The sequence below is a fragment of the Felis catus genome, chromosome B1 (assembly GCF_018350175.1).
Source record: "Felis catus isolate Fca126 chromosome B1, F.catus_Fca126_mat1.0, whole genome shotgun sequence".
Taxonomy (NCBI): domain Eukaryota; kingdom Metazoa; phylum Chordata; class Mammalia; order Carnivora; family Felidae; genus Felis; species Felis catus.
Window position 1 is genome coordinate 199689397 of NC_058371.1, and position 22558 is coordinate 199711954.

The 22558-nt window shown below is 51.3% G+C and overlaps 1 protein-coding gene across 10 annotated transcripts in view; it reads left to right on the forward strand.

Annotated features, from left to right (window-relative positions):
• Positions 1–22558, forward strand: part of STK32B (serine/threonine kinase 32B) — a 391794-nt gene that overhangs the window by 302185 nt on the left and 67051 nt on the right. For all 10 annotated transcript variants that reach the window (XM_023253316.2, XM_019829756.3, XM_019829759.3 and 7 more), the window contains one exon: positions 13488–13525. In XM_023253316.2, the coding sequence (XP_023109084.1) occupies positions 13488–13525 (38 nt within the window). The remainder of the gene's footprint in view (positions 1–13487; positions 13526–22558) is intronic.

Sequence of the window (22558 nt, forward strand, 5' to 3'; positions counted from 1 at the left end):
TGTGCAGACACGTGGGCAGGTGGGTCAAGAGGCTCTGCCTCACCCAGAATGTGGACCAGAAAGAGCCGGAGGTGGGCATCAGAGGAGCTGGGTTCAAATCCAATTGCTACTTTTTAAAATTTTTGTTAACATTTATTTATTTTTGAGAGAGAGAAAGAGAGGCAGAGCGCAAGCAGGGGCAGAGGCAGAGGGAGGGAGACACAGAATGCGAAGCAGGCTCCAGGCTCTGAGCTGTCAGCACAGAGTCTGACGCAGGGCTCGAACCCACGAACCACGAGATCATGACCTGAGCCGTACGAAGGGGGAATTGCTGGTGCTCTCTAGACTTCAGTTCCTTGTTCAGAAAGAGAAGATAATGCCAGTTCTCTAGGACTGTGAGGTGGATTAAGTGAATTACACATGGGAAGGGCTTTCATGAACTGTAAAACCGCGCACACCCGAGAGATGCTCCTAATCGTGTTGGTCCGCTCTGCTGTCTTCCTTTCTGCCGCATCCTGTTTCCTCTGAACTCCCTCGGGGTGGGGGTAATCATCACCATTTATTGAGCACCTACTATATGCTAGGGACTGAGCCAGGTCTTTTGCCTACATGATTTCTTTTTATCCCCATTTTACAGATGAGGAAAACTGAGACCCAGGTGGTAACAGAGTAAGGATTTAAACCATTGTCCGTGTGTGAAGGGCCCAAAGTTTTATCCATCGGCACAGGATGTCTGGGCAAGCGTCCTGTCCTTTCTCGCGCTTTTCTTGTTTTCCATTTGCCGTGCAGTGGCTCTTGCCTTGAGTTGGCAGTCTGGCGGAGCGTGCTGACTCCGGGATAGACTGTTGCAATTTGAATTCTAGGAGCAACTGGAAAGTGATAACGCTGGGTTGGGTGGGTCTCCAAGGTCTTCATGGACCCTTCCTGAGCTGACCGGGAAGGTGACCCCCTCATTGCGTCTAGCGTGGCATGTTGGGTATGTTGTCAGGCTCACCCGTCCATGAAGGAATTAATTGAACCCGGTACATCCTTGACCATGTTTGTGAATGCTGAAAGCTTCAAAAACCTCCACGAGATATACTTGGGGATAATTAGCTGGATGCAATTGCCGTAGTAACCAAGTTTACATCGAGGCCCCATGGAGAGACACAGCTCTTGAACTGGATTAATCAATGTCAACCATGCTGGTGTTTGTTCTTTGCAGGATTAAAGGGAAACGAACAACCCCCACGCATGGTTTGACCGGATGCTCTTTCTCCCCCAGATAATGAAGAGAAAGGAAAATGGCTGGGGTCGCAGCATGAAGTTTTAGCTAGATGCAAGACAGAACTCCCTTACGAGGCTGTGTGCACATTTAAAAAATGCTTCTGTTAAACCAAGACGTGGGTCTCTAACTGGTCTATCCTGGCTCTACCACGGACTGACTGTGGCTCAGGGAAACGTCTCACTGCGCTCAGCCTGTTTGACTATCCGGGACCAGAGGGATCGCAATATTGCCCATGTGTATGAGTTCGTGGGGGCTGCCATAGCAAAATAGCCCCAGACAGCGTGGCTCTAAAAAACAGAAATTTACTTTCTCACGGTCCTGGAGGCTGGAAATCTCCTGGAAGATCAAGGTTGGTTGTCCTGAGGCCTCTGTCTCTGGCCTTTTCCCCGTGTCTTCATAGGATCGCCCCTCTGTGCATGTCTTAATCTCCTCTTCTTATAAAGACACCAGTTCAATTGGATTCGGGCCTGGCCTCGTGACCTCATTTTAACTTAATTGCTTCTTTACAGACCCTGTCTCCGAATACAGTCACGCTCTGAGGTCCTAAGGGTCAGTGCTTCAACACCTGACTCTGCAGGGGGACACAATACAGACTGAATCATGCCCCCACCCCCACAATGCCATGTCTTAATCCCCCCAAACCTGTGAGTGTGACACCTTTATACAGCAAAAGGGACTTTGCATGTGTGACTAAGTTAAGGATCATGAGCTGGGAAAATTATTCTGGATGGTCTAGGTGGGTCCAATATGACCACAGGTGTCCTTATGAGGAGGAGGCAGGAGGTTCGGAGTCAGGAGAAGGGGGTGTACCTGCGGAGCAAGAGGCTGAGGGGAGGCGAGGAGGGGGAACCAGTTAAGGAACGTGGGTGTCTCTAGAAGCCAAAGGGCAGGGAAACAGCTTCCCCCCCTAGAGCTTCCGGAAGGAACACAACCCTGTCGACACTTGATTTCAGCCTCTGAAGGCTCATTTTGGACTTCTGGCCCCCAGAACTGTACGAGAAAAAAATCCATTTTGTTTTAGGTCACTAGGTTTGCAGTAACTTGTTATGACTGCCCCAGAAAGCGCATCGGGTTTATGAGGGCAGATGGGGCCGCACGTGCTACGTGCCCGGAAGAGGCAGCCAGACTGACATCAGTCTGGGGCACGGGACAGCAGGGAGGGGCCGTGGGCCAACAAGACACTACGTCCCATAAACTGGGTGGCCTGAGACATGAATTGATTCTCGTACGGTTCAAAGTCCAAAATCGGGGCGCCTGGGTGGCTCAGCTAGTTAAGCATCCGACTTCGGCTCAGGTCATGATCTCATGGTTCAGGAGTTCGGGCTCCACGTCGGGGTCTGTGCTGACAGCTCGGAGCTGGAGCCTGCTTCGGATTCTGTGTCTCCCCTCCCTCTCTCTCTGCCCCTCCCCCGCTTGTGCGCGCTCTCTCTCTCTCTCTCTCTCTCTCTCTCTCTCTCTCTCTCTCTCAAACATTAAAAAAAAATTTTTAAGTCCAAAATCAAGATGTCAACATGTTTGTTCTCTGTCCCGGTGCCTGGCCGTCCCAGCCTGCAGATCTCCTCTGCAGTCTTCACTTCTGTCTTCACACGGCCTTCTCTGTTCGGATGTGAGTCTTTCCCTGTCTGTATACGGACACCAGTTGTTGGGTGTGGGGCTCTCCTCAAGCAGTGCCCCTTCCTCTTCATGACCTCTGCAAAGACACCATTTCCAGATGGCATCCCATTCACAGGTAGACACGAACTTGGGGGACACTCTTTGATCCACCGTGTCCTAAAACCTGCGGGTTGCTGGGTATGGGGGAGGCTGTGCCACTGAGAGACAAGACCGGGGACAGCTGGAGGACGCAGGGCGCCACGGGGGTCTGCTCTGCTGGGCCCTGGTCTCTGGCCTCTGGTGGGGCGTGCTAGACGCGTGTCCACGCATGGGCCTGGGTCTGTGACAATCACGCTGTAAGTTGTGTCCTTACGACTGACTTTTCTAGGTTAAAATGTCCCCCCTTCTCCTCCTCCTGCTGTTCAACTACACTGGGGTCCTTGGTAGTTTTCTTTAATGCCCTCGGCTGATGGATGCCCACGTTGACAACCACATCTCAGTGTTCACCTTTTATTTTTGAGATTATGTTAGAACTGGCCAGTGGCACCGGAGGTACCAGAGGGCCATTAAGGGGATTTATATCAGAAGGGACAGAGTCAGATTTATGCCTTGTAAAGCCATTCGGGTCACAGTAGAAAAGAAGTGCGTCCTCGTGTGCGGGCGTTGTTATAAGGAAACGTATCCTGCAATACCAGTAACGTAATCGTATTTATCAAATCAGATGTTTATTACGCATGCTTCTCCGGTTATTACTTGCTGCTGCCTAGTATCGATTCTGGAAACTCCTGCGTGGTTTTTTTTTTTTTTCTTGAGATTTGTTTTTTTTCTCTCTCAGGCAGAGAACATTGATCTATAGACCAGGCCACGTGCAACTGGGGTCTTATCTGCTAACATGTGAACTCTGACCTTCTGTGAATAGTTCTTTCTTCATCAGTACAGTGGGAGCAGTGACATCCGCTGGAGATGTGTCAGAACTAAGTGAGGTGACATACGAAACGCTGCCATTGTACTGATGCAGAGTAAGCGCGGTCCGTGTTAAAGCCACGAAATGTGCGTGGAATTGCCCCCGGCACGCCGCTAGCTGGGGGGTGGGTGCAGGCTCCGCTCAAGCCGGCTAAGACGGAGGTCAGCGGTCAGGGTGACCCCCACCTACCCACCCCAAGCCCCAAAGATGGCTCCTTATCTGCCCCCAGGGCCTGTTGTGTTGTGTTAGCCCAGCCTGACCTTCAAAGCGTCTGGGCCTCACTCTGCTAACAAAGAGCATGGCACCCATGGGGATGACCCTGTGCTGACCACTCCCCTGAATCCCCACCGAAGTCAAGTGGGTCACGAGTGTCCGGCCAGACCAGAAGGAAAGCCCAAGAATTCGCTTTGCGTCCTAACCCACCTAAAGTTGGCTTCCTCCTCAAATAACGCCCCTCACAGGTGGCCCCCGCCTGCCTCGTAAGCTCGTCTCCCCTGACCACAGCCTCTGCCGACCCCCCCACCTCCCGGGCCAGGCCAGGTCTGTCCTCCCTGTGCCCAGAGCTGCCCAGATGTCCTCCGTGGTGAACAGCGGGGAGTCACAGGAATTCCTGGATCAGACGACGGGCTTGTTGAATTTGGGTGTTACAGTAAAGGGCAGTTCCTCCAAGAGGATGTACCTCGAGGTGCTTTAACAACACCAAGAATGAAAGTGACCGAAGCAGACAAATCCTTGCCGTAACTACACGGATTGTGTGTCATCCGACTTGGAGTGAGGAAAAGTGGGCCCGCGGTGGCGGGTGGAGCGCCGGGGGCCACGGGGTCGGCGAGAGGGGCGCTCAGGACTCGCTTCTTCCCACCGCCACCTGCCACCTCCGTGCACACCTCCCGCGTCCGCCTCTGGCGGTGAAAGAGCCGCAGTTCTCGTTCCCAAACGTGGCCCTTCTTCCATCCAGTTTTTCCTCGTTGCCGCGGAGGATTGCTGACGGAGGGCCTGCCGAAGTCCCTGCGGAGGGACACATGCAGAAACGTCCTCCCCGCCCTCCTTTGCAGTCAGGCTCAGAGCCACTTCTGTGCTGTTTTTTTTTTTTTTTATAGACAGTAAATTTCGTATTAAAAAAATAAATAAAATAAAATAGCCCAGCTGACATTTTATGCTTTGTTTTATTTGGGGGCTGGAGAATAATTCAGGAGCAAGAACCAGGTTTTATAGCCTCGCCTGCGTCCTTTCCATCAAAGTGCCATTTTGCCCGGCTCTGAAATTATGGGCCTGTCCTCAGAAAACATCGTCACGGCCTTTCCGTCCACGCAGAGCTCCTGATGCGCGTTCCGAACGCCCGAGCCCATTTGGAAGGGGATGATGTGCTGGCACGGAGATACCATCAATGAGAAAAATAGAGCGGGAGGGAACGGCCCTGAATCCCGCGGCCCTACGGCTCTGATAAGATGCTCTGCCCATAAAATGCTCTTATTAAATCCCAAGTGACTCGGGCTCTCTGGCTCCTCTGCGTGGCTTTGCCAGAGTCTGCCTGGTGATGCTCCTATGAAAGAGATCGCATTCACTTTCCCAGAAGCCAGGCGATGGGCCCGAGTGCTCCCCAGCTCCATTTAAACAGCAGGGATAGTGACCTGTCGCTTATTTCTGCACTCCTTCGGCACAGGGAGGCCTGCCGTCAGTAGGACCGCGTTGGATTTTTCCAGCAGCAGTCAGAGAGGGGGCGATTTCCATTTTCCCGGTGAGGGAGCAAGGCTCATGTTGCCCTAGATCATAGTGTGTTGGTTTTCCATTGCCGGCTAACAAACAGCTACTAATTTAGCAGTTCACACGGTTCACATTTATTCCCTCAGCTTCCGTGGGTCAGACTCCCGGCACGGCTGAGCTGGCCCGTCTAGGTACCAGACTGCAGCTGCAGACTAGGTACCCACGGGCTGTGCTCGTTCCTGGACCTCCGCCAAGCTCCCACGGTTGTGGACAGACCAGAACGCATCCCTGTGGCTGCAGGCTGAGCTCCCGTTTTCTCGCTGGCTCTCAGCTGCTGGAGGTACCCGCGACTCCCGCCCTGGGTCCCGCGCACATATGACAGTGCCCATCCTCAGAGCCAGCAAGGGAGGATCCCTCACTCCAGCCTGATGGAAACGGAGTCGGAGAGAATGGAATCTTGGGGGTGACACCTGTCTCCTTCGTCACATTCCCTTGGCTGGACCCGTGTCATAGGTCAAATGATCCGCTCTCTCTCGGACAGAGTCGGCCACACCTGCAAAATGAGGGCTTGCTCCCAGGTTGCCCATGACTGACGCTTTCTTGATGTCAACCTAATGTCGGCTCTTCTGGAAGTCCTTCTGTGACCTCCCACCAACAGCAGGACCGCTTTTGGTTTCTAGATCTTCAAAGCACTCGTCCCGACTTGTGACGGGTCATTTATTCACGAGCTTCCTGGCCCGTCTCCCTTCCTGGAGCTCAAGCTCCATTCAGCTGGATCCGTCTTGTTGGCTCTTGTGTCCCCCGTGACCACAGAGGGGACACCCCATAAATGCTGGAGAACCGTTGATTCACCTCCAGGCTAAGAGCCGGCACAGAGGGAACGTGTGCATGTGTCAGATTTACCCCGCAGCATGAAGGGCGCGGGAGCACAGGCAGGGGTCACCCTGGTGGGTGGCCCCAGGGGGCAGGGCTGGGAGCCCAGGCTGTCTGCTCCTGAGAAGGACTCACCGGACAGATAGCCTCTGTCTCTAGTTTGCCAGGCTGCTCACCTCTGTGCCCTGTTCGGTCCTCTTGACGTGAGAGACGGTGAACGGGGCTTTTCAGGGGTGGCGGCAGACTCTGTGGGCAGTGGCCTGTCTGAGGTCACCCTGTGGTCTGGGGGGGACCCCGGCTGCCACTGGAGATCGGCCAGCCCCCTCCATCAGCTCCCCTTCTGCCGGCTGTGTTAGCTTCCTAATTACCACAAAACCTGTGGCATAAAACGACATGAATTTATTATCTCACACTTCTGGCCAGAAGACTGAAATTCAGGTGTCAGCCACACCGAGACTCTCTGGAAGCTCTGGGGAGACATCGTTCCTGCTTCTTCCAGCTTCTGGTGGCTCCTGGTGCTGCTGGGCTTGTGGCCACGTCTCTCCAAATGCTGGCCGTGTCTTCACAAGCTCTTCTTCTGTCCTTCATGTCTGTGTGTCCAAATCTCCCACCCCTCTCTCTTGTAAAGACAGAAACCATTGGACTGAGGGCCCCCCTAAACCCAAGATGGTTTTATGTTGGGATCCTTAACTAATTCCACCTGCAAAGTGGCGTTTCCAAATAAAGTCACATTCTCAAGTTCTGGGTAGATATGAATATTGGGGGGACACTATTCACCCCACTCCACGAGGTGACGTCTCCTTAGGTCTGCCCCCATCTCACGTTGGCTCTGACACCCTGATCCCTACTGTCTGAATGCACCTGGCTGTTGCTTCTCCAGCAGCCCCCTTCAGTCTTCCCCGGCTTCGTGGCCTCACTCACTCCTGCACTACAGCATCTATGCTGCTGAGGCACGTGGCACCCAGCCCACGCGTGTCTCAGCCCCATGGATTCTGAGCTTCGTGTGGGAGGGACTGTGTGCTGAGTCCCTGCAACCCCAGCTCTCGGGCGTTTCCAGAATGTTGGTGGAAAGAAAAGGAAGAGGAGGAGGAGAGAGAGAGTGATGAAGAGAAGGGGGTAGGTGCAAAGCCCCGAGAGAGCACCTTTAGCATCAGAGGAGGCCATGGTCCCTGCAAGCATTTTGGGGCTTATGCTCTGTGGGCCACAGCCATCTCCTCCCCCATCCCCACCCCCCAAACAAGGTCACGCCAGGCCTTACAAGATTGCTTTAACATTCGCTGTTCTGTCTCCTTTTTTTTTTTAATGCTTATTTATTTTGGGGAGAGAGAGAGAGAGAGAGAGAGAGAGAGAGAGAGAGAGAGACTGTGAGCGGGGGAGGGGCAGACAGAGAGGGAGACACAGAATCCGAAGCAGCTCCAGGCTCCTAGCTGTCAGCCCAGAGCCCGATGCGGGGTGCAAACCCATGAACTGCGAGATCGTGACACAAGCCGAAGTTGGACACTTAACTGACTGAGCCACCCAGGCGCCCCTCTCCATTCTTGACAAGTACTTAGTTCCCCTTTTCTTTTTTTTTTAACATGAAATTTACTGTCAAATTGGTTTCCATACAACACTCAGTGCTCACCAACAGGTGCCCTCCTCAATGCCCATCACCCACTTTCCCCTCCCTCCCACCCCCCCATCAACCCTCAGTTTATACTCAGTTTTTAAGAGTCTCTTATGGTTTGGCTCTCTCCCTCTCTAACTTTTTTTTTTCCTTCCCCTCCCCCACGGTCTTCTTTTAAGTTTCTCAGGATCCACATAAGAGTGAAAGCATACGGTATCTGTCTTTCTCTGTATGATTTATTTCACTTAGCATAACACTCTCCAGTTCATCCACGTTCCTACAAAAGGCCATATTTCATTCTTTCTCATTGTCACGTAGTATTCCATTGCGTATACAAACCACAATTTCTTTATCCATTCATCAGTTGATGGACATTTTAGCTCTTTCCATAATTTGGCTGTTGTTGAAAGTGCTGGAGTACAAGTGCCCCTGTGCATCAGTACTCCTGTATCCCTTGGGTAAATTCCTAGCAGTGCTATTGCTGGGTCATAGGGTAGATCTATTTTTAATTTTTTGAGGAACCTCCACAGTGTTTTCCAGAGTGGTTGCACCAGTTTGCATTCTCACCAGCAGTGCAAAAGGGTTCCCGTTTCTCCACATCCTCTCCAGCATCTAGGGTCTCCTGATATGTTCATTTTGGCCACTCTGACTGGCATGAGGTGATATCTGAGTGTGGTTTTGATTTGTATTTCCCTGATGAGGAGTGACATTGAGCATCTTTTCATGTGCCTGTTGGCCATCTGGATGTCTTCTTTAGAAAAGTGTCTATTTGTGTCTTCTGCCCATTTCTTCACTGGATTATTTGTTTTTCAGGTGTGGAGTTTGGTGAGCTCTTTATAGATTTTGGATGCTAGCCCTTTGTCTGATATGTCATTTGCAAATATCTTTTCCCATTCTTTCAGTTGCCTTTTAGTTTTGTTGATTGTTTCCTTTGCAGTGCAGAAGCTTTTTATCTTCATGAGGTCCCAATAGTTCACTTTTGCTTTTAATTCCCTTGCCTTTGGAGATGTGTCTAGTAAGAAATTGCTGTGGCTGAGGTCAGAGAGGTTTTTTCCTGCTTTCTCCTCTAGGGTTTGGATGGTTTCCTGTCTCACATTCAGGTCCTTTATCCATTTTGAGTTTATTTTTATGAATGGTGTAAGAAAGTGGTCTAGTTTCATTCTTCTGCATGTTGCTGTCCAGTTCTCCCAGCACCCTTTGTTAAAGAGACTGTGTTTTTTCCACTGGATATTCTTGCCTGCTTTGTCAAAGATTAGTTGGCCATACTTTTGTGGGTCCAATTCTGGAGTCTCTATTCCATTGGTCTATGTGTCTGTTTTTGTGCCAGTACCATGCTGTCTTGATGATTACAGCTTTATAGTAGAGGCTGAAGTCTGGGATTGTGATGCCTCCCGCTTTGGTCTTCTTCAGTATTACTTTGGCTATTCATAGCTGAGAACTTCCCTGATCTGGGGAAGGAAAAAGGCATTGAAATCCAAGAGGCACAGAGAACACCCTTCAGAGGTAACTTGAATTGATCTTCTACACAACATATCATAGTGCAACTGGCAAAATACAAGGATAAAGAGAAAATTCTGAAAGCAGCTAGGGATAAACACGCTCTAACATATAAAGGGAGACCGATAAGACTAGTGGCAGACCTATCTACTGAAACTTGGCAGGCCAGAAAGGAATGGCAGAAAATCTCCGATGTGATGAACAGAAAAAATGTGCAGCCGAGAATCCTTTATCCAGCAAGTCTGTCATTCAGAATAGAAGGAGAGAGAAAGGTCTTCCCAAACAAACAAAAACTGAAGGAATTCATCACCACTAAACCAGCCTTACAAGAGATCCTAAGGGGGATTCTGTGAGTGAAATGTTGCAAGGACCACAAAGGACCAGAGACATCACTACAAGCAGGAAACCTACAGACATCACAGTGACTCTAAACCCGTATCTTTCTATAATAACACTGAATATAAATGCACTAAATGCTCCAATCAAAAGACATAGGGTATCAAAATGGATTTTTTAAAAAAGACCCATCTATTTTCTGTCTACAAGAGACTCATTTTAGATCTGAGGACACCTTCAGATTGAAAGTGAGGGGATGGAGAACTATCTATCATGCTATTGGAAGTCAAAAGAAAGCTGGAGTAGCCATACTTATATCAGACAAACTAGACTTTAAAGACTGTAACAAGAGATGAAGAAGGGCATTATATATTAATTACAGGATCTATCCATCAAGAAGAGCTAACAATTACAAATGTCTGTGTGCCGGATACAGGAGCCCCCAAATACATAAAACAATCACAAACATAAGCAACCTTATTGATCAGAATGTGGTAATTGCAGGGGACTTTAATACCCCACTTACATGGGATCTAGATGGATAGATCATCTAGACACAGGATCAATAAAGAAACAAGGGCCCTGAATGATACATTGGATCAGATGGACTTGACAGATATATTTAGAACTCTGGATCCCAGAGCAACAGAATATACTTTCTTCTCAAGTGCACGTGGAACATTCTCCAAGATAGATCACATACTGGGTCACAAACCAGCCCTTAATAAGTATAAAAGAATTGAGATCATAGCATGAACACTTTCCGACTACAATGCTATGAAACTTGAAATCAACCACAGGAAAAAGTCTGGAAAAACTCCAAAAGCATGGAGGTTAAAGAGCACCCTACTAAAGAATGAATGGGTCAACCAGAAAATTAGAGAAGAAATTAAAAAATATATGGAAACAAAGGAAAATGAAAATACAACAATCCAAACGCTTTAGGATGCAGCGAAGGCCGTCCTGAGAGGAAAATACATTGCAATCCAGGCCTATCTCAAAAAACAAGAAAAATCCCAAATACAAAATCTAACAGCACACCTAAAGGAACTAGAAGCAGAACAGCGAAGAAACCCCAAACCCAGCAGACGAAGAGAAAGAATAAAGATCAGAGCAGAAATAAACAATATAGAATCTAAAAAAAACTGTAGAGCAGATCAATGAAACCAAGAGTTGGTTTTTTGACAAAATAAACAATTGATAAACCTCCAGCCAGGCTTCTCAAAAAGAAAAGGGAGATGACCCAAATAGATAAAATCATGAATGAAAATGGAATTACTACAACCAATCCCTCAGAAATACAAGCAATTATCAGGGAATACTATGAAAAATTATATGCCAACAAACTGGACAACCTAGAAGAAATGGACAAATTCCTAGGCACCCACACACTTCCAAAACTCAAACAGGAAGAAATAGAAAACTTGAACAGACCCATAACCAGCAAAGAAATTGAATCAGTCATCAAAAATCTCCCAACAAATAAGAGTCCAGGACCAGATGGCTTCCCTGGGGAATTCTACTCTACCCGACATTTAAAGCAGAGATAATACCTATCCTTCTCAAGCTGTTCCAAAAATTAGAAAGGGAAGGAAAACTTCCAGACTTGTTCTATGAAGCCAGCATTACTTGGATTCCTAAACCAGACAGAGACCGAGCAAAAAAAGAGAACTATAGGCCAATATCCCTGATGAATATGGATGCAAAAATTCTCAATAAGATACCAGCAAATCAAATTCAACAGCATGTAAAAAGAATTATTCACCATGATCAAGTGAGATTCATTCCTGGGCTGCAGGGCTGGTTCAACATTCGCAAATAGTTCCCCTTTTCTTGAGAGCCCTACTGGGAGGTGCCCTCCGTGGGGACCAAGTGTTTGTTGGTTTGAAGCACAAACCCTTGACCCTGGGTCTTCTGCCCTTTGTTTTAATTTCATAAGTTTTCAAGCTTATCCTTCCCGTGGGGACTCCATGAATCATCTCTGTCCACTGTGGATGTTTTGTGAACTCGGCAGTGGTGGGGGCAGGGCGGTGAATTCCATTTTCAGAATGCTCATCAATATTCAAGGCTCGAAAAGTCACAGTGGAACTAAAAGTTTAAATATATAGGTTGAGTGTTTCTTTCATCCCCAAAGCCATAGACACTGTACTGCATGATTACAAATAACCAGCGTCTGTCTTCAGGTACAGTTACTAGTTGATAAACTCAGGAGCAAATGTTTTCTATTTTGAAGCAAGTTGTTATTAGTCTCAGAGGATTGGACATTTATTATAAATGAATGAGTGGGGTTTGCATTTCTAAAGGCTGTGGTTTTAATACCGAGCTTCGGGGAGTGTATGCATGTTCATGATAAGTACATCGGGGCTGAAGATGTCAATTGAGTTTCTCAAAGGCTTTTGTTGTTGTTGTTGTTACACTTATTCTTCCATTCCTCCCTCATCCGTGTTTCCTGTGTGTTGACAAAGACTCCTTCTCCTCAACCAAACTTCACGCAGGCTCTTCTGAGTTCTTCTGCAACTCGTCCTCTGCTTTCGGGCTTTGTTGTTCACCTTTGCATTGTCCAGCCTTAGGGAGGACCACGATGTTGGTTTTGCCAGAAGCGTCCATCCTCCACATCTGGTCAGGTGCCTCATCCTCCAGGTGATGTCCAGTGCCCCAGCCTGCCTTTGGCAAGAGTCCTCTAGTGGGTGGCTTTACCCAGAATCCCCCTCCCTTGATGTTTCCAGTTAGTAACTTTGCATCCATGACCCCCACCTGCTCCTTGGCTGTAAATTCCCACTTTGTCCGTGATGCGTTCAGAATTGAGGCCAGGTCTCCCCTGCTGCAGTTGTCCTGAGTACAGTCTGTTCTTGCACTCTGACTACTGTCCAGCTCTGGTTTTTCTCGGACAGAGTCTACTGACGACAGGCATCGTGCTAGGCACGTGGTGCAGAGGTGAAGAAGGCAAGCTCCCGCCTTGAATAAGCATGACTTGGAGTCGGAAGCCCTTCGCTCTAATGGCGATGTCCGGCAGAACTTTCCAGAAACTCGCCCGCCCCCACCCTAAAAAAGACCAGCAAACTTTCTCCCCAAAGGATCAGATAATAATTATTTTAGGCTTTCGGGGCCGCATCAGTCTCTGTAGTACATCCTTTTGGTTTTGTTTTTTTGTGCGTGTTTTGTCTTTATGACTCCTGAGAGATGTAAAAGCCCTTCTTAGCCTCGCAGGCTGCACAAAGACTGGCTGAGGGCTGGGTGTGGCTGATCTCTGACCTAAACAAGTTGACGGTCTTCCTGAACCTCCTTCCCGTGTCTGTAGAGCAGAGACCGTCACCCCCAGGGGGGTTGCATAACAAGGTGGGAGGGCTACAGTCCATCAGGAGGGGGGAGCGTCTCTGCAGGTGCTCAATGAGCAGATACTCCTAGGAGTCTCAAAACCAGAAATTGTCAAGAACGTTCAGGAAGAAGGTATTCCCACAGTCGACTTGCAGTTCCAGGAAACGAGAAGGAAGCAAGAGCACAGGTGCTCTGTCATCAGAGTAATTACTCCCCTGCTCCCTGAGATGTCGTGCCAAGAGAGAGACAGGCATGCTGGGTGTTGTCAGGCGTTTGTCCCCAAGTGTCATGTTTGTTATGTGCTCATCAACAGACTCCAGGAATCACATTTTCAGCCTCTTTGTTTTCTCTTACAGAGACATCAAGCCAGACAACATACTGCTGGATGAACACGGTAAGCCTGTTACGTGAGTTTTATAGGGACACTTGCAGCGGGGAGTTTGAGGCTCTGGGAAACCGGGGTCCTGGGGTGTTGGATTTGAGGGTTGGCTAGAAAGCCTTTTTTTGGTTTAATTCTGGTGGGTGAACATCTGTGTAATTTCCGGTCCGTGTCCTGAGCAGTGAGCCGAGCCCAACGTATTTGAAGGTTTCATGGCCAACCGCGTAGCTGTTCTTGTCCTGATGTGAGGAGGACGGGGCAGAAGTGGGAATGAGATGTAGGGCTGGAGAGCTCCCCCACCTGTGGACCTGCGGCTTCAGGAAATGTGCTCACCTCTCCGAGCCTCAAGCTCGTCTTCTGTAAAACATAAAATGGTGTCCGCCTTCCAGATTCTCGCGGAGATCAAAGGGCATCATATGTGCCTCGCAAGCCAGAAGTCAGTAATCCGTAATCCGCCACGCTTTCCCTCATCCTGGCTTCTCCAGCTTTCATGTGCGTATAGACCCTGATTCAGTAAGTCTCAGGTGGGGCCCGGATTCTGCATTTTAAGAGCTCCCGGGTGAAGCCAACGCTACTGGTCAGTGGACCCCATTTGGAGAAGGAGGGCTGCCTATGTGCAACTTTGGTCTCCTGGGAATCTCTGCGGGGACTTGGTAAGAATTAAAGGCCATTCCCTGTGTTGCTTCGGCAGGCCTGGGCCTCTGTGCTTTGGCTCACTCCCAGGGATGTGACGCCCATCGGAGCCGGGCCCGTAAGTCCAGGGCGTGGCCCAACAATGCACAGTTCGGCCGATCTGACAGTCACCTGTGGCCTTGAACACTGACTTTGCTGACGTGGCTTTGGGGCCTCAGCCCCCAAGGGCTTTGGGGAAGACGGGGTGGAGTCAGCAGCTGGGGAGTGTTCTGAGGTGCTCCTGTGTCGTGCAGGGGTGAGACTGCTGCCTCTTCTACGCAGCTCCTCCCAGCCTCCCTCCCCGACCCCAGGAGGGAGAGGCTGTGGCTCCTTCTAGAAGCCTCTCTGGAAGCCTGTTTGTGTCACCGGTGAGGCTCAGGGGATCCTACCTCATTGTGTAAGCTCCTTGGTATCAGGAGGTGGAGAGCAGGAGTGGTGGGCTTGAACCTGGGCTCGAACCTCCTGCCAGAAGCCGAAACCGGCCTGGGTGCTTTGGGGCGGTGGGTTGAAATGCCTGTGCTCCGGACCGGAGGGTCAGCGATGACCTCAGGACACCAGGGGGCCTGGGCAGAGCTGAGGATACAGGTCGCAGCTCCAGTGAGTGTATACAAGTCAGGATCCCCGGATGTGGAGCTCAGCTGACCCCCCGGCTCTCCGCGTGTCTTCGGCAAGTCACTCCACCTCTGTGAGCCCTGGCTTTCCCAGCGGTAAGGCAGAAGCGGGGCGCCGTGGCGGGCACGGTGACCGTGGAAGACAGACAGTGAGGGTCCGCCCCTGTCACGCCAGCAGGACCTAAAAGGTGCTCCGTCAGCCACTCCCTGCCCCTTCTCTGCTCAGGGCAGGGTGGGTGGGATCACAGAGGCAGGTGAACACGACTTAACCGGAAGAACTCAGCCATTTTATCTGTGAGGAAATGAGACCCAGGCCTGTGCGACTCCACAGTTCATACGTGATCTGGCCACTGGTTCCTGTGGCCACTGCACGCAGAGACGCAGGCATGCAGCCTTCCCTGTGTCTCCTTGTTCCTGAGCTCTGGATCTCCATCCATCCCTCTCCTCCTTCCCTTTTATGCTCATTCTCAGCTCTCCACTCGGCCCCTTTCTCCTCTCCTTCCAGACCAGACCTACCCCCCCAGATCTCTGAGCGCCCCATTCTTCACCCCTCCCACATGGTTTTCATGTGTCCTGACCCTGCCTCTGGCTTTGCAGCATGCCACACACTCCCCAAGGGCCTGTGGACCGAACTTCTTGACCCTTCTCTAAGCTCCTGTTTCACAGGGCCGTCTCCTCTTGGTGTTGAGACCCAGCGCTGAAACACTACTTCATACTAAAGAGTGAATGACACCTTCCCCCACCTCCAACTTTTAACGTTCCTTTTAACTGCCTTTTCAGGCAGTGCAGGAGGGAAATCGAGAAGCGGGGAATTCTCTACAAAACACACAGGTCTTCTCCGTAAGAGCCTGTGGTCATGGTCCCTCTTTTCCTGATTTACATTAGGAGCCACTCATCAGCTTTTTTTCCCTCTTAGTTATTGTTGCCTTTAACTGTACGGAGGTGTGACTGGCAAAGAAGACTTGTATATGCTGAGGTTGCACAATGTGATTTTTTTAAAGGTGTACAACATGGTGCTTTAATGTAGGTATACATTTTGAAATGATTAGCCCAATCACGTTAATTAACATATCCATCACCTCATCTTTGTATTTTGTGTACGGTAACATTTAAGATTCACCTTCTTAGCTGAGTTCAAAAATACAATCGAGTGTTCCGAGCCACAGTCGCCAGGATGAACATTAGATCCCCTAACCTTGTGCTAATTGCATTACAAAAAAAGTTTACAAAACGGATGCTAGTGTTGCTATTTAAAGAGTCTGACCGTGGATCTCATCGACTGTTTTCCCCATTGGCTGTGTTTACAATGGAATATAAACATAAGGAAATACACGCATTCACAGTTTCTTAGTAACGTTCAAGTTCTGCTGGTTACACAAAATCCGAGGCTCTCATACGAGCTTTTCTGCTCCCTCAGTGTCTCCTATGCTTTCTGATCCTTCAGACTGGGTTTAATCCTTCCAGACAGGCACTGGCATTCTGTCCTGAGACTTGGGGTCTCTTGGCCAGCAGCGAAGGCAGAGACAGATCATACCTGGAGCAAAATGAAGTTGAAGGCAGGTAGAACATCTTAGGGGAGTGCGGGGAGGAGTGTCGGGCGTGCATTAGGCCTGAGGACAAACAGCTCAAGGAAATGGGGTCTTAAAGTTGCAAAGGGGACGGGGAGGGGGAGGGTTACGTCCTTTTCTATTGGGAAAATAATGCTGCGCAATCAATAACTGCATGACTTTAATGCACAAACAGGAAGCATCTAGTAAGCTCCCAGGTCTGCGGGGGTTAAGCTCTTACAGGCAGGGCTCCATCCTAAGACTGAGGTCAGGTGGGGTCAGCCAGGCCGGTGACGTTGGCCGTGCTCACGCCTGAGGGTTGCCTGCTTCCGGCTGGCACATCCCGGCCTTGGCCGGGCAACTCAGCCCTGCCCCTCCCGGCTCTCCCTCCAGCAGCCCAGCCCTGCGTGGCCTCTCAAGGCTGCAGTAGAAACGGGGGCACGGAAAGCCCGGCCCCTCGAGCTCACCCCTGTGTCACATTTGCTCCCATCCCAGTGGGCAAAGCGTGTCATGGGCCGACCTAGAGGAGGGGTGGGGGCACCGCACGGCGCATGGCTACATGGGTGAGACAGCAGGGGAAGAGCTGTGTGAACCGATGCCATCCTCTGGAGGAAGCAGGTGGAAACGGGAAAGCTGCCGGCACAGGTGGGCCAGTGAGTCTTGCCACCTGAGTCTTTCCCGGGCTTCGCCAAAGACGAGCAGAGTCAAGCGTCAGAAAACCCTGCCTTTCTGCCTGGGTGTCCCTGAGGGCCCTGGTTCGGCATTCGCTGCTGTCGACTGAGTTCTGGAAAGCGACACCTTCACTTTTGCGCACCTGCCATAGGCTGCCCGTCGTGCCAGGTGATCCAAAGGACATAGGCCGAGCCCCACCCACGGAAGTGATTCCTCTTGCAGGAGACGGTGGTGCGTGGGGGGATTTTCAAGGTACCTGGTGGTTCTGAGGTCAGTGCTGGGCCAGGGCAGGGGCCGGGCCGTGCGAAAGCGGAGGGACTGGGCTGCGGGCTTCCTGGGTCCTGCTGTGTGTGTGGGGGGGGGGGGGGGGTGGGGCTCACAGGGCACTTGGGGGCAAGTGGGGACGCTCCGCTGCCGGAGGCCATGAGACCCCACACAGTTCACGCTTTCACAACTGGCGGTGGAGGGTGGAGCTTGCGTGGGCAGGAGACACCTGCCCTCAATCTTGGGCATCAGGTGACACAGCAGCCACGGCAGCTGAGTTTGCTTTCCTCTCCTTGTATTAACCGTGCCTTTTCTTCCTGACTTCTGATGCCCGACTTCTTCACACTCAGGGCCACTATCCACCTGCCCCAGTCACCCCAGGGCCAGGCCCCAGACGAGCAGGGACGGTCCCTGCACCCCAGAGCTGCTGAAATCATGCAGGCCGACCAGTCCTAACCCTGCCTGCCCTGCCTCACTCACTCCTTCCCACAGAAACCACCAGAAAGCCCCCTGCCCACGTTTTTGCCCTTCTCCCTCAGCCTCGCGGCCGACCCTGATCTCCTCCACACGGCCCCCATGACGCGGTGGACCCCCTTCTCTTGGGTACGTCCAAGAACAAACTATCCTTTCAGTGGCAGTTGTCTCCTGGTCTGTTGGCCTTACTGTACCTCAGATGTCCCATTAACTGATGTATTTTAGAGCAGTCCTTAACTGAACTCGTCTCGAAGAATTCACCCTCCATTGCTGACATATTTATTGATGATTGTGAGGCACTCCCCGAAACGGTAGCAGACAGGAGCACAGACTCTCCGTCTCCCTTGTCAAAACACTTTCCAGGCTTCCTCCGTCGCCCCTGGAGGCAGAGACCCCAGGGCAGCGACAAGGTGGGCGCGCATTGTTTCTGAAGCCTCGGATCCAGGGACTGGAGAGCGGAGAAGGAAGTGTGGGGGGCCGGGGGTCTTTCCAAGTCGGAGGGGCCACAGCGTGTCACTATGTAGACAGGGTCCCGAGCGTTTCAGGACGGAGTGCGGGAGTGGGGTTGAGATCTGCTCTGGGGGTCCTTGGGAGGTGGTAGGTAATGTGCTTCTTTTCAGAAGGGCCGCAGGGAAGGGTCGGTCCTCGTGCAGCACGATGCCAGGGGAGAGTCGTTTAGCCTCAGCGCGGGAGTCTCTGAAAGCCCCCAGTACACAGCCCCTGTCTCAGTTTCCTACGGCTGCTGCAGCAAAGTCCCACAGATGGAGAGCTCCAACAGCAGAAATGTATTGTCTCCTACTGTTGGAGTCTGGAAGTCCAAGGTCAAGGTGTGGACGGGGCTGTGTCCCCTCTGAGGCACCAGGGACGGTCCGTTCCTGTTCTCTCCGTGAGCTTCTGCTGGTCCCCGGGCTGGGGCAGCGTAATTCCAAACTCTGCATGGCATTCTCCCCAGGTGCATGTCTGTGTGCAAGAACACCAGGCTTACTGGATCAGGGGCCCACCCCACCCGCTTCCGTGTGACCTCGTCTTAACCAGTTACATCTGCCATGGCCCTACCCAAATGGAGTCACCTCCTGAACTAACGGGAGTTAGGACTTCAACATACGAATTTGGAGGGCGGGGGAACATCTCAGCCCCATCGTCTCCGTATGGGATTTTAACAAATGAAAAATAAAGCAAGGAGGTGGCAGATAGGGGCCAAGATCTCACCTCTTTGCTGCCAAAGCTTGACTTTGTGTGAGTCAAAAGGGCTTCCTTCTCCAAGACCCCAGCGAGGGGAAGATTCACCTCCCAGATCCCCACCCACATGGGGTAAGAGACTGTTCATATAAGACCAGCAGAAGGGCCCGCATCTGCCCGGGCAGAGCTAAACTGAGTACAGCTAGTTTGTTCATCCCAAAATGACCCTTCACATAACCTCCCTTCCTCCCTTGGGGGACAGTGAGGAAGGGGTGGAGAAGGGCCAAGGGTCTATGGACGTGAGATCCTTCCTTGTGAAATCGTGAGTTTCTAGGTCTCTGGGGACATGGAGTCCAAATTCCTGCTCTGCCTGATGATCCCCTTAATTGCTCCTGGTTTCCAGAACAGTGTTGGACACCGGGCTGGAGGCCCATGTGGCCTGGCCCCCGGCTTCAGGGTGCACATGTGTGTGGAGGGGAGGCTTTCATCCTGGAGTGAGTCCAGGAGGGTGACCTGTGGGGATAGCGGCGACCTGGCCATCCCCTGACCTGGAGGGAAGGCAGTTCCATCACTGGCCAGCAGCACACCCCTTGTGCACACACCGGTCTGGGCGGCAGTGCCCTCGCGAGAAAGCGGCTTGGTGAAGAAGGGGGGGTGGTGAGCCTCGGGGTCAAACCCGCCTGGGGCTTGGATTCTGGCTCTAAGACCTCGGGCTGGACACTCAGTTCCTAGCTGCTCACACCAGTGATGAGGCCACCTTAACAAAAGTCCTGCCTCCGCGAACACCCCTGTCTATCCAGCTCGTCCATCCTTTGGCTTTGCCCCAAACAGCTGACCTCTGCTTTCTTTCCACCTTCCAAACCTCTCCTGAGCACAGCTCGCTGGCAGAACACAAATCTCATCCAGAACCCAAGGTGTAAGAGAGTCAGGAAATGTGGATCTCCCCTCTCTCTGGCCCTTGGAATACAGGAAGTAGCAAAGGACGGAGTGGAATGTGGTGAACATAGCACAATGTATGCGCTTGGTGAACCGCTAGTTGTACACCTGAAATGAATGGAACGTTGTGTGTTAGCTATGGGGAGGAAGGGAAGTAGGGAGGAAAAGAGAAAGGAAGGGAAGGGAAAAAGAAAAGCAAAGGGAAGAAAAGAGAGAGGGAGAGAGAGAGAAAGGAAAGAAGGAAGGAGAAGGGAGGGAGAGAAGAAAGAGAAAGAAAGAAAGAAAGAAAGAAAGAAAGAAAGAAAGAAAGAAAGAAAGAAAGAAAGAAAGAAAGAAAGAAAGAAAAAGAGAAAGAAAGAGAAAAGGAAGGGAGGGAGAGAGAGAGAGGAAAGAAAGAGAAAAAAAGAAGAGAGAGAAAGAAAGAAAAAGAAGAAGGAAGGAAGGAAGGAAGGAAGGAAGGAAGGAAGGAAGGAAGGAAAGAAAGAAAGAAAGAAAGAAAAAGAGAAAGAAAGAAAAGGAAGGAAGGGAGGGAGGAAGGAAGGAAAAGAAAGGCTGCTAAATGTCAGGAGATCGTCGCCAGCCTGGTCCTACAGAGTCGTACAGAGCAGATCACAGCTGGAAAAGCGCTATGAAAACCTCCCCATGAATGGTGTTCATTGTAATTAATTTATGTGATTGCATGAAATTACATGCCCAGCCAGAGTGTGGAAGGAGAGTGTATTGGCCAAGTAGCCTTGGCTACCCTGCAGGGACTCACCCAGAAACCTGGTGGCTGGAGAGAAAAGAAGAAACAGAACCATGGAGAACCCCTCCACAGAAGCCTTGGGCCAGGTGGATTCCCTGGGGCATCAGATGAACCAGGCTGCAAATGCCGGGGAAGGCTTTACAAAGTCCCAGTCTATCCTGGGGGAAGTCCCTGAACTGGTCGGGGCGTGAGAGGGCCCCACATCTCCACCACGGGCTCAGGAAATCCCAGAAGGCTGTTGGCTGCGCACAGCGGGGCCTGGAGCACACAGAAGGTTCTATGGCCCTGAATCCCCGCCCCATGACCAAGACACGGGAGGAGGTCAAATCAAAGAAGAAGAAAACCACACTTTCTTCTCATCAGGCAGACATGCTCTGAAACAGTCTTCCTGCTGCCGTCAGCCAGATGAAGCCTGGATAAGCTCGTGCCCTGGGATTTGATTTGGTTTCTTTTTCTCCCTTTCTTTCTTCTGTTGTCCTGCAGTAAGTCCGCTATGATCTCCATGAAGATGAGGAGGGGAGAGCACGCGGGGTGTGTGATGCCAAGCGAAAGGTCAGGGCCAGCGTTATGTCACAGTGACATCTCAGAAGCACAGTTATGATTAGCGGGTGCAGCGGAGCCTGCCCTGGGGAGGGGGCTGCAGCCCACGGCCGTGGCTTCATCCAGCGGCTTCTGTTCCACAGCCCCAGTCTGGCCCCTGCTCAGGCATGATGTAGACCTTGTAAACCAGCGAAGGAAGAGACATGTTCACAAGAGACTTTGCTCCAAATCCAAGTCTCATGAAAGGGAAACGGGGGGAGGTGGGGGGGAGTAATGTGGAAGGTGATCCCCTCTTGTGGACTGGACTGAATTCCATTGTCACTCCAGGTCTAGCTCCCCCTGGTGGGCACTGCCTTAACACCCACTCCCGGGAATTCACAGAGAGGCGTGGCGTCCAGGAGACAGATCTAGAGAGAAGTCACTGTGCTCCCAGACACAGCCTGCCATTCGAGGGTTGACTGTCCCCTCTGAGCAGCACCCCCAGGCGTGGGCTCATAGGTCCCAGTGAGATGAATGTGCTGCCCGGGTGCATTTGGTTAATACCCACGTGGGGTCTCTTCATTATAGGGGCCGAGAGGGGAGAAGGGAAGCAAGGGGCGTGGCGGAACAGAAGTAGAAGTTTGTGCAGTGTAGCTGTGGAGGGGGTAAATGAAAATGCAGCGCATTTCACGCAGACTCTGGGTGCCTCTCCCCGGAACGGATCGCGAAGGTGCCAGAGACAGCTTGCGAAGCGATAGTCATGGCACTGGTAACGCTCAGGTGACTCTGGGTGGTGACAAGGCAATTATGGCCCCAGTGAGGGACTGTGGGTGGGACGTCAGCACCGCTGACCATCCCCACCCCTAAGTTCACGACACAGATAACCGACATTGGAGTTTCAAGCCCCTCCCCGAGACATGCAGGCAGGGCGCGGGCCATAAACAGTCGCTGAATGAATAAAGAAATGAGTGAGACTTGAAAGTGACTTGAAAGTCACATGGCTGTTGTGTATTTTTATACTCAGAAAATAGCCCCGGTTACAACTCCTTATAGCACCAGCTCTGACATTAGCACTTGTGTTTACGGAAGTCATGGAGGGGGTGGTTGGTCCCACCAGCTGAGGTCAGGCTGAGAAAGTGACATTACTACAGTCACAGCAGCCAAAAGTTGACACGGAATGTCATCTACTCCCGTAAATATCACTCTAGGCAGTAAGGGGGGCGAAAGGGAACAGGATTTACTTACCGTATCTCTTTCATTCAGTCTCTCATTTGGTCAGTCAGTCAGTCAGCAAACACTTGATGGGTTCCTTTCCCAGGACAGCCCTTTGCTAAGGTACTGGAGGCGGAGATGAACAAGGCAGGATTCCTGGCCTCAAGGGGACGGACAAAGTGACAGATACAGTGTGGTGGATGCTAGGAGGGACGTG